This window comes from Uranotaenia lowii, chromosome 3, assembly GCF_029784155.1.
Source record: "Uranotaenia lowii strain MFRU-FL chromosome 3, ASM2978415v1, whole genome shotgun sequence".
NCBI lineage: Eukaryota > Metazoa > Arthropoda > Insecta > Diptera > Culicidae > Uranotaenia > Uranotaenia lowii.
This window is the reverse complement of record NC_073693.1, coordinates 339060185-339071990: the sequence shown is the minus strand read 5'-3', so window position 1 is coordinate 339071990 and position 11806 is coordinate 339060185. Positions and strand designations below refer to the sequence as shown.

The 11806-nt window shown below is 36.1% G+C and overlaps 1 protein-coding gene across 1 annotated transcript; it reads right to left on the bottom strand.

Annotated features, from left to right (window-relative positions):
• Positions 1-1050: 1050 nt before the first annotated feature.
• On the bottom strand, positions 1051-8807 carry LOC129754301 (uncharacterized). Its single transcript, XM_055750271.1, has 2 exons — positions 8359-8807; positions 1051-2696 (listed from the first exon to the last, which is right to left on the bottom strand). The coding sequence occupies exon 2, from the start codon at positions 2679-2681 to the stop codon at positions 1284-1286; it is 1398 nt and encodes a 465-aa protein (XP_055606246.1). The 5' UTR covers positions 2682-2696; positions 8359-8807; the 3' UTR covers positions 1051-1283.
• Between the last annotated feature and the right edge of the window lie 2999 nt (positions 8808-11806).

Sequence of the window (11806 nt, the reverse complement as noted above, 5' to 3'; positions counted from 1 at the left end):
GGCTAAAATTTTCTCACCGTGAACTAAATCGGTCTGTCGGGTCTGTCGTATATTTTGAAATCCTGTTCCAAATTTGCATGAATTTGGAACAAAGGCGTATAACTGTTGGGAATTTTGAAATCGATAACTGTGCTAAAACAGCTATATACGCCACCGGTGCCAGCCGAAATGTTTTAGCGTGGTCGAAAACCGTGTTTTGCATCTACCGTTGGGACCGCCCTAAGAACAAAAGGGGTTTTAAATACAATTCTAAACGTTTCGAACGAAATAATAAATGATTTTGAAATTTAATAGAAGTGAAAAGACTGTTTGAATTAACTTCAATATCGTATAACATATAAGAAACAAAGATTTCAAAAACTCTTCTTAATAATCGGTGTTCACTTACATTGTTTATTCCTAAACAACGTTTGAAGCATCACAAAATTAGATTAGTATCAGTTAAAGTATAGACAGTTTTGCACATATAACAAGAGTGTGGTCTTCTTTAATTGATATTTTTCGATGATTTACGACGAAAAATAAAACTGCTGTTTTTTACGTTTCGGTTTACTGAATTTCAGCCATTCTCGGAAAAAAACTTGTTTTGCCGCGTGTTTCCTTTACCGTAAAGGAAACACGTGATAAAACAATTTTTTTCTGAGGATGGCTGGAATTCTGTAAACCGAAACGTAAAAAATAGCTGTTTTATTTTTCGCCGTAAATCACCAAAAAATATTAATTATAGAAACAACAAAAAAGTGCGGTGATCAAAACCAAACAAATATGAGAAAAGTCGAAAAAGTACCACTCATGAATGCTTTGGCTCGAAATAATGTTTTCGATTTCTAGAAAAAAAACGATAAGCTAAGAATTACACTTTTTTTGTTTGATTCTTATTCGGTTGAGTTCGATGTGAATATGTGCTAAGCTAAATCTGTACTTGGATCCAGGCTCCTTGTTTTCTTTCTAATAACTACTTTCTTTGATCGGAAACATGATATCGGACACATGTGTTCTGCAATAGTAATAGCCTATAGCCTGAAGTATACTTCAATAGCAAATACGAATCTAGAAACTTATCGAGGCCAGACATTGACATTTTCTTTATTATTATTTTATTAATCAAATGTTTATTGTTCGGTATGAAGATGTTTGATACAAATGCACAATGAAATCTATTCTAGGTCACTTCTAGCTTCTATTGGGGTTCCTATCATGTACTACAAAACGCTACAAAACTACACTTAACTGGTATTAAATAGTATTAGCAGTTTAAGTTACAGATACATATGTAATTCTCTCTAGTGATATCGTCCGAAGTACGACCGATCCTGCAGGCCCTGATCCGGCAGATAGTGATTACCGCCTCGGCCTGAATCGCCCAACCGTCCTCCGCCATTACTGTTGCCGAGCTGATACTGCCGACGACCTCCCGAGTTATTGTTGTTATTGTTATTGTTACTGTTGGTACCATAGGCTCCCTCCTGCCCGGCTAGATCCCGAACGATTTTGATCGGCGTCGAGCTCACGTACTTATCATCCTTGCGATCTGAGTCGGGGTTTTGGGTTGACGATTTGTAGGGAGCTTTCGTCGGATAAAGCGAATCGTACCGCGTATTGGTGGAGCTGCCGTATTTGTTGACGTAGTTGTGCAGTCGAACGTTTGGAGGTGTTCGAACGACTTCCGGGAGAGTGGCGTAGTAGATGATTCTTCGGTTTCGAGATGGGATGTAGACTGGAGGAGGAACGTAGGGAGTGTCCATCACGTCGTTTGTGAGGAGGTGGTTTCGATCTCGGTAGTAATATGGGACATCGAATCGTTTATCTGGATAGTAGTAGTACGATGGATAGGAGTATCGTGGGAAATAGGGATCGAAGTCATTATCGTAGCGTCGTTGATAGTATGTGTCGTATCGATGTGGAGAAGGAGGATGCATTCTATCCATCATGTCCCTGTGGAATTCGTCATATTTATTGTAGACTTTCGGATACATCGGCGAATTGGAGTACGCCGGGAAAGAGTCGTAGACCCTCGAAAGTTGATGCGGATAGTCGTAATACAAACGATTCAGCGGTTTCCTGTACAGTTCTGGAACGATCTTGTCTTTATCTTCCCGTGCTTCTGAAGATTCCGCTGAGATAGACTTTTTCTGAGTTATGAAATTGACTCGTGGTGCTCTCGCTTTGATGCCATCGCTCATCATCGATGCTTCTGCCTCCGAATCCATGGCATCCTGTGATTCCTGTTTCGTCGGTTTTTGCACCTGATAGGGCGTCTTTGCCCACGCTTCTATCGTTCGCTGTCCCATCGTGTGCTTCTCTGCTTTCGGCATCTGATCTGTCGGCTTCACTTCATCCGCCTCGCTAACATTTTCCACTTCGGTGCTCCGACGATTTCGCTTCCTGTTATGTTCTTCAGCATTCAAATCCTCATCTCTCGGTCTGAAATGACTTTTCAAACCGGGAGATTCCAACACCCGATAGGGAGGAATCTCTCGCTTGTCTCGTATCGCACGGTAGAAAAACGGTTCCAACAAACTGCGCCTCTCGTAAAAGTCATCCTCTGGGTTGAGTTCCGTTCCAGCTGATTCCAACTCGTAGCCCTCCAATATCTCCATATCTTCTGGAATGTGCATCGTACACACCTCGCTCGCCACACCGAGCCAGAATAACAGCGCAACTATCGGGAGGTGCGCCATTTCCGTCGTTTATTTCTGTGAATGAAAAAAAAACGATAGAGAAAACATCAAATTAGAGAGAGGTATAAGTGAAACCATTTGTCATTCGCTGAAAAAATTGAATATAAAAGCATGCAATCTAATCAGGTCAATTAGCTTCCCAGGTCATAAAAAATGCATCAAACCACCAAATTTAAATTCAATTTATGAGCAACATATGACACGCTATACGTGTCACAGCATATTCAAATTCAAACATCTACATAAACTTCACATATAGGCTTATGCCTAGTTCCAATCCAATCGCATTAGAAGCTAAGAAGGAAAAAAACGCGCTACCGGAATTGGTAAAATTGTCATCGGAAACAAAACATGTGCTTTCGAGTGTGATGCGAATCGAATCGAATCCGAATGAATGGATAATTTGAATGCGCTGCCAAATTGTGAGGTAGAACACGCTGCGATTTGTAGGCGGATGAATACTGCCGGTCCGGTGTCAAGGTCGGACTACATTTTATCACAATGTCTTCAATGAGCACACCGCAGTTCGCATTTGTTAATGACAAACAAAGAGCTGTCAGATATGGGGGAAACAATCGGGGTTCGTTTGGACATTTTCTAATTCAACCTATGGTGTTCTAAGTAATCTAAGTAGGTACTTATATACCTACTGTTGTTTAAAGATTGTGTGCCATTTGTTATTTTTTTAGAATTACCATAAACTGGGGGAACTTTGATCACCGGGGTAACTCAAAGGACTGAAGCAACTGTCAAATCACATACAAACGGACCGTACTGACTTTTTGGAATCAGAACGTCAGTTCCCCTTTGATTTCAATGGAATTTTGGTACCAAAACGTCAGTGCGGTACTGAAATGTCAGTTCGGAAATTTTCTTCTCTTTCACCCCCTTGGGGTAACTTTAAACAACATGAAATTTTTGCAGATAATCATCATCAACGAAGTCTGAAGTTAAATATCTGAAAACTGTTTTCTACGTTTGAAAGCCTATAAATTGTGTTTCAAATATTTTAAATTTGGTTTGTAGTTGAAGATTTTTTATATTACTTAAAATGTAGTTTTAAAGTTTTGAAATATCTGTTTTTTCGAAGACTCACAAACAAACACCTCTCCTGATAAAATGATAGCATTTAGAAGCAAATGGGTTGTTTGAAATGAAAGTTTAACTTTTTTTTCCTTTGTATAGAGACAGTTTTAGAGTTATGATTTATGATCATTCTATGATAATTTTTGGATATTTAAAAAACGGCTTTTCTATGAGTAAGCCTGTATTGAACAAATTAGGAATTGCATGGTGGAAAAATTTCATTTGTTTTTGAGGCCAAAGAATATATTGATAAATGTTTATAATTTTTGCCCCTAAATGTATGCAGCAACATTGTCCAACATTTAAGCATATTTGTTTTTTGAAAGAAAACGTTGAAAAATTTAAGTGAGTCCGAGCAAAAAATAACTGTTATTGATACTTTAAGCCTTCTGTGCTATATAGTATAAAAAAATGGTTGAAGAAGTTGAGTTACGTTAAAACCATAGTGATCAAAGTTACCCCCAAACATGAAATTTGGTTTTGTTACATACATTTAGTTATAGTCACTAATGTCGTTTGAATATTTTGCTATCAATGATCATGCTTCATACTTCTTACCTCAGTAAGAGCAAGTTCACTCGTGTTGGGAAAAAGTGGTAGAAATTTTGACATTTGTAGACCATTTTGAAAACTTGACCATGTAAAAACATTTTAAAGATCTGCGGCCTTCAAGTTTTTTACAACACGTGTTATTTTTTCGCATGCTGTGATGCAAAACTAGCTCGATTTCTATCACATTCGACTGTAATAGAAACGGTGTTCTAAAAAAATTCAAAGCCCAATGATCTTGAAAACAAATCTGCATGGTAAAATTTTAAAAATGTGCTACAAGTGTCAAAATTTCTACCACTTTCTCCCAACACGAGTAAACTTGCTTTGAGTAATTTAATTGTTTTAGTGTTACAAAAAAGCAACCCCTTTCAAAATATTTGAAAGTGAATTTAAAAGTGTTAAAAAATGTTCCCCCAGTTTACGGCAATTCATAAAGAAGACAGACAGACAGACAGACGGACAAACATTTATAGATTGTGCATTAAAATTTAGCTTTACAGCTGCAATTTCGATTCATTTTTTGAATTCGTTATAGATTAATCAAAAAAATTATGTTCTATTTAAAATAATAAAAATAAATGAATATTTTTAATTTTCGAGCGCAGGTTTTGTACTTTAAAATTCAAGGTCTGAATATTTTGTCGTCGTCTATTGGAATATTGGGTCCCGGAAAGGACAAAAGTTTGTTTTTTTAATAAAAAATTTACATTAATAGGATTCCAAGCAGATTTTTTTTTCTAATCATAAAGACAAACTAATTGAAAATATTACAAAAAATTTAAAAATTTGACTTGACAAACGGTACATGTTTAAAAAAATATATGAAGATGAAAAAAATAGTTTTTTCTACATTTTAGAAATTTTTTTTTTTTCAATAAGATAAGTAACTACCGATTACTCAAAGAAACAGTTTTTTTAAGCTTATTTTCCAAAAAATAAGTAGATTTTGGCGTCCTGAAATCTAATCCTTGTCTAAGATTTGAAATCAAGTTGTGTTGAGTTTTGAGTGAAATCAATCATTGATAACTGATGAACTAACAAATCTACATGAAATGAAAAATAACTGTTTTTGAATTTGAATTTGAATACTCCATTCAATTAAGGAATAATATTTTGATGAAGATAATAATGAATGATCAAAAAAGTAGAATTCATCAGTTTCTACAGTACAAATATTTGTTTCACATCACCAGTATGACATTACTGAAGAAAGCTTGAATATATTTCATTTGCCAAATCAGTTAAATCCTGCAAAACGATTACGGGAAGGATTGGGTTGATGATTAATACGTCCAAGACGAAGTACATGCTGGCCTGCAGATCCGAGACCGACCGAACCCGCTTGTCCAGTAATAACAAGGTCACGATCGACGGCGACGAGCTGGAGATAGTCGAAGACTTTGTCTATCTCGGCTCACTGGTGACCGCAGACAATGACACCAGCCGTGAGATCCGGAGGCGAATAATCAGCGGAAGTCGTGCCTACTATGGACTCCACAAGCAACTGCGGTCGAGAAGACTTAGCCCTCGCACGAAGTGTAACCTGTATATGACGCTTATTAGACCGGTTGTTCTCTACGGGCACGAGACATGGATATTGCTCGAGGAGGACCTGCGTACACTCGGAGTATTCGAGCGACGAGTGTTAAGAACCATCTTTGGCGGCGTACAGGAGAACGGAGTGTGGAGGCGAAGGATGAACCACGAGCTCGCGCGACTCTACGGCGAACCCAGTATCCAGAAGGTGGTGAAGGCTGGCCGGATACGCTGGGCGGGACATGTTGCGAGAATGCCGGACGACTGTCCTGCAAAACAGGTGTTCGCTACGAATCCGGTAGGAACAAGACGAGCGGGGGCGCAACGAGCAAGGTGGTTAGACCAAGTGGAGCGTGATCTGGCGAACGTGGGGTGCCCGAGAAATTGGAGAACGGTTGCCATGGACCGAGTGAATTATAGGAATTATGTCCGTCAAGTTATGTCGTGAGACGGTATACTATGTAAATTAAAAAAAAAATAGGTATAATTTTTCTCGCAGAAGATGAAAGTACCAACCTTTTTCCTTCTTTAATTTTAAAGGTTTTGTCAAATAAATGCAGAAATTTCTTGAATGATTTTAGTAAGGGCACCCCCTTGGAAAAATGTGAATTTTGTTGCTTTGTAATAAGCCAATACCCTTTTGAATGTGGTTTTGAGCATTCTAAAGCGCAAGAAAAAAAATATTTGAAGCTGAAATGGGTTTTCTGAAGAATATTTCACAAAATAATATTCGATGCATGATTTTTTGAAGTTAAAATGATTGGTTAAAAATTCCGGACTTGTTTAGGTACATTTCTTAATAAAAACGCATTCGTACGGTAGGGTTTTTGTGAGTCAAGATTTGATTTTCAATACTAAAGGTTTATTGAATTGCAATTCTAAACCTTCAATAAAATGCATACAATGTCGTTAAATGAAATATCTTTGGCCTAGAGAGTGATTAAGGACTTAATTCCGTTGGAGGAGAGCCATTTTCGGACATGTTTATACGGCAAAAGGAAGGGGAAAGGTAGCAGATTTTTTCAAGCACATGAAACTGTCAAAGTTCGCGAAGAAATATCTGGTTTGGCAAGCCATCTGTACCTGTGGCTTGAAAAGCAGCATTTTCATAGCTTCCGGAACTGTTAACCAAGAAATTTACGTGAAAGAGTGTTTGAATAAACGTCTGCTGCCTTTCCTGAAGAAACACGGTTGTTCCGTAGTGTTTTGGCCGGATTTGGCATCTCGCCATTACGGCCAAAACAGTACTTGCCATAAAGGCCATGGAGTGGTACGCCGCCAACAACGTGCAGGTGGTTCCCAAGGACAAGAACTCTCCCAACACGCCAGAGCTCCGCCCAATTGAGAAATACTGGAGTATTGTCACAAGAAGACCAAAAAAACTGCTAAGGACGAGCAGCAGTTCAAGGCAAACTGGCTTTCAGCGCCGAAGAAGGTGGACAAGGTGGCTGTACAAAATCTGATGGCAGGGATTAAGCGTAAGGCCCGGCAATTCGGATTTGGAAAAGCGAAGCCTAACAGAATATTTTTCCTGAATTTAAGAATTTCCTGAATAGAAATGTTGAGTTGGTCAAACCGCGTTCAACTTTCATAAAGAACAACAGATCATTTATGCGATGTCGGTTCTCTAATAAATCAAGATCCAAAAGGTAACAGATGTGTTTGATGTCTCACAAAGCGTTTCTGTACTCCCTCCAGTCTGCTTATATGAACATTGTACATTGGCCTCCAGACTATACTCGCGAAATCGAATCTAGATCTTACCAAACTGACATGCAGGCTTTTGATAGTGTATGGATCTTCCAATTCCCCAGCAAAGCGCCGCACTACGCCGAAAAGTGCAAGTCCATCCGATACCAAGTTATTAATGTGGTCTCTGAAACTTAATCCGGAATCCAAAGTGACGCCTAAGTCCAATACGTCCAACTCTTTGAATGTAATCGCCGCCTAGGGAATACCTGAACAGGGTCGGAGTATTGCTTCTGGTTAACGAAATCGCTGAGCATTTGGAGATATTCACTTTTAGCTTGCATCCGTTCACAAAAGCAGAGAACGCGTCCAACTCTTTTTGAAGTTTCTTACAATCTTCCATCTTTTTTACTGGTAAAAATAATTTCACTTCATCGGCGTAGATTATAACGAATGAATCATTTAGGAAGTCAGGTAAGTCATTCATTAGCAAAATAAAGAGAAGTGGACCTAAATGACTATTTTGAGGCACTTTGAGGCAATCTTGCCTTAAGAATTTTTTTGAAGAAGATCCTCTAGACCAATATTTGTTATTCCGTTTTATCTTTGCCTGGTTTAGCTCCTAGACTCAACAAAAAAGGCATGGAGCGATATGCCGCAAACAGTGTTCAGGTGGTCTTCAAGAACATAAACGCTCCCAACAACATGCGTTCTTTATCAAAAAGTCCAATCAACAAACCGGTTCATCGTCGATAGTCTGTTACACGTGGTTTGAATGAAATTCGTCACTTTTTTCAATTCAACCAATACTAACCTTTTTCAAACCCTTTTTATCCGATTTTCGGTACTTTCGTAATCAGCCACTTTAATCCAATTTTTCCGTAGAATAATATCCGTTCATCGTAATGAAACAAATTCCACTTCTTTGGGGACCGGATAGTAAAAATCTCTCACAAAGCTAAAGATGCGGTAATCAATCCACTCTGGTCACCCACCACTGATATTACACAAGTATTCAAATTTTGGGCTCTGACCTCGAAAACTTTCCCCGCGCACTGATTCAACTATCTAGCACACGACCGATTTTCAGTAGTTTTGACGCCTCGATCAACTCGCTCAAATCCAAAACTAAAAACATCCAACCCGAACCGATCGCAAATCGCAACTGCCAAAGGCTTTGGCGGGTTTCGGAAAATAGCGGTGGAAAATTGTCATCATGGTCTGGAAAACTCAGCCCATGTTCCATCAACCGGCTTAACCTAAGTAAGTATGTAGTAGCTAGGGCTAGAAACAAATGTATGAAATAATCAACAAATGTGGTGGGGAGATCAGTCAGTAGTTTAGTTAGGCTAGAATGGTGGCGGTTGAAAAAAAGTTCTTAAATATGCACGTTACTCGTGTGTTGTTTGATTCTGTTTTTTTTATTATTACTGAGCCTCATTTTATACGCTTTGTGAGATTTAAACCGTATTGTACCGAAATGACACAGGTGAGTTATTTTTCCCATTAACAATGGGACTCTTTTTTTCTGGTATTTTGCTCTCTGCGGTTCGATCTTGCGTTGTCATATATTTGTGTTAAATTTTAGGCCAGGTATTGAAGATTCGATAAGGGCTTGAAAATAACCAATTTCCAATCATTTGATCGAAAGCTGATCTTATAAAAAACAACTAATGCGAATTGAAGATTTTGAAAAAAAAATATAAAAAATTTTTCGATCCCAAAGATTAAACACATTTAGCTAATTTTGAGAAAAAAAAGAAATTTTAGCAATTTTTACAAATTTGAGAATTACGACAATTTTGAAATTTATAACAATTTTTACAAGTTTGAAAATTTTGACAATTTTGACAATTTTTACAATTTTGTCAATTTTGCCAATTCTGTAAATTTTGACAATTTTGACAATTTTGACAATTTTGACAATTTTTTAAATTTTGACAATTATAACAATTTTGACAATTATGACAATTTTGACAAATTTGAAAATTATGACAATTATGACAATTTTGACAATTTTGACAATTTTAATAATTTTGGCAATTTTGACAATTTTGACAATTTTGAATATTTTGACAAATTTGAAAATTTTAAAAATTTTAACAGTATTGACAAGTTAGACAATTTTGACAATTTTGACAATTTTTAAAATTTTGACAATTTTGTCAATTTTGTCAATTTTGACAATTTGGACAATTTTGTCAATTTTGTCAATTTTGTAAATTTTGACAATTTTGACAGTTTTGACAATTTTGAATATTTTGACAATTTTGACAATTTTGACAATTTTGACAATTTTGACAATTTTGGCAATTTTGACAATTTTGACAATTTTTGACAGTTTTGACAATTTTGACAATTTTGACAATTTTGACAATTTTGACAATTTTGACAATTTTGACAATTTTGACAATTTTGACAATTTTGACAATTTTGACAATTTTGACAATTTTGACAATTTTCACAATTTTGACAATTTTGACAATTTTGACAATTTTGACAATTTTGACAATTTTGACAATTTTGACAATTTTGACAATTTTGACAATTTTGACAATTTTAACAATTTTGACAATTTTGACAATTTTGACAAATTTGACAATTTTAACAATTTTGACAATTTTGACAATTTTGACAATTTTGACAATTTTGACAATTTTGACAATTTTGACAATTTTGACAATTTTGACATTTTTGACAATTTTGACAATTTTGACAATTTTTGACAGTTTTGACAATTTTGACAATTTTTGACAGTTTTGACAATTTTGACAATTTTGACAATTTTGACAATTTTGATAATTTTGACAATTTTGACAATTTTGACAATTTGACAATTTTGACAATTTTGACAATTTTGACAATTTTGACAAATTTGACAAATTTGACAATTTTAACAATTTTGACAATTTTGACAATTTTGACAATTTTGACCATTTTGACAATTTTGACAATTTTGACAATTTTGTCAATTTTGTCAATTTTGACAATTTTGACAATTTTGGCAATTTTGACAATTTTGACAATTTTGACAGTTTTGACAATTTTGACAATTTTGACAGTTTTGACAATTTGTCATTTTTGTCATTTTTGTCATTTTTGTCATTTTTGTCATTTTTGTCATTTTTGTCATTTTTGTCATTTTTGTCATTTTTATCATTTTTGTCATTTTTGTCATTTTTGTCATTTTTGTCATTTTTGTCATTTTTGTCATTTTTGTCATTTTTGTCATTTTTGTCATTTTTGTCATTTTTGTCATTTTTGTCATTTTTGTCATTTTTGTCATTTTTGTCATTTTTGTCATTTTCGTCATTTTTGTCATTTTTGTCATTTTTGTCATTTTTGTCATTTTTGTCATCTTTGTCATTTTTGTCATTTTTGCAATTCCTGACATTGTTAACATTTAAACATTTTTTACTTTATAACTATGAAATTTTTTATGATAGTTATGTTATAATGATTAGTTCTGTATTGTATTCACGCAAAATGTCAATAACCCAGACTATAAGCGTACAACTTCATAAATACCACACAGCAAAACGGTAACAAGTGATTCAGCATCATCATCATCGTCAGGTTTGGAGCGTGCAGAACGTGCCCATTCGTCACCTGAAGCGTGAATCCGCAAACATTTCACCCACCGCGCCTCACGCAACCATGCCAGAAATCAAACAGCGCGTTCCTTACCACTTATATGTAGAAGCTTTGAGCTTAAGCTGTGTTGTCCTGGCAACGAGTGAGTTACCGTAGGGTAGCACACTTTGTCCGGATGCCTTTCTACAATGAAGTTCTAACATTTGAGACTGATTAGGTCACTTTACGGTGACCAAAACTCTGCAAAAATTACTGTGGCTCATAATAGAATAGAGATGCTGAACGAACACCACATTAGATGGTGCAACATGCGTATAATTTTAATCATGTCACACAAAAGAACCGTACCATTGATGGAGAATTTTAAAACGTACACCTTCTCCACTACTGACTGGTGGTTGGTTGATGAATTTGAAATGCTCTTTTTTCAGGAGAGAATAGTTCGAGAATCTGTTTTAAATACAATGCCAATGACGTGTACAGATATTACGCGAACTGGCCAACGAACGTCGAAGCTTCTCCATTTGTCACGTGGAAAATAGATATCAAGCCGCCATGTTGAAATTAACCGACACCGATCGGATCGATTGCTGGGGACAGACATAAATTCTTTTACTTGTATTGGATTGAATCGAGTTTTGTACTTTATGCTAATCAGATGCAGCGGA

What these genes read in the sequence shown, in the direction of transcription:
- LOC129754301 (XM_055750271.1), bottom strand. Translation starts at nt 2,681, where the DNA reads ATGGCGCACCTCCCGATAGTTGCGCTGTTATTCTGGCTCGGTGTGGCG.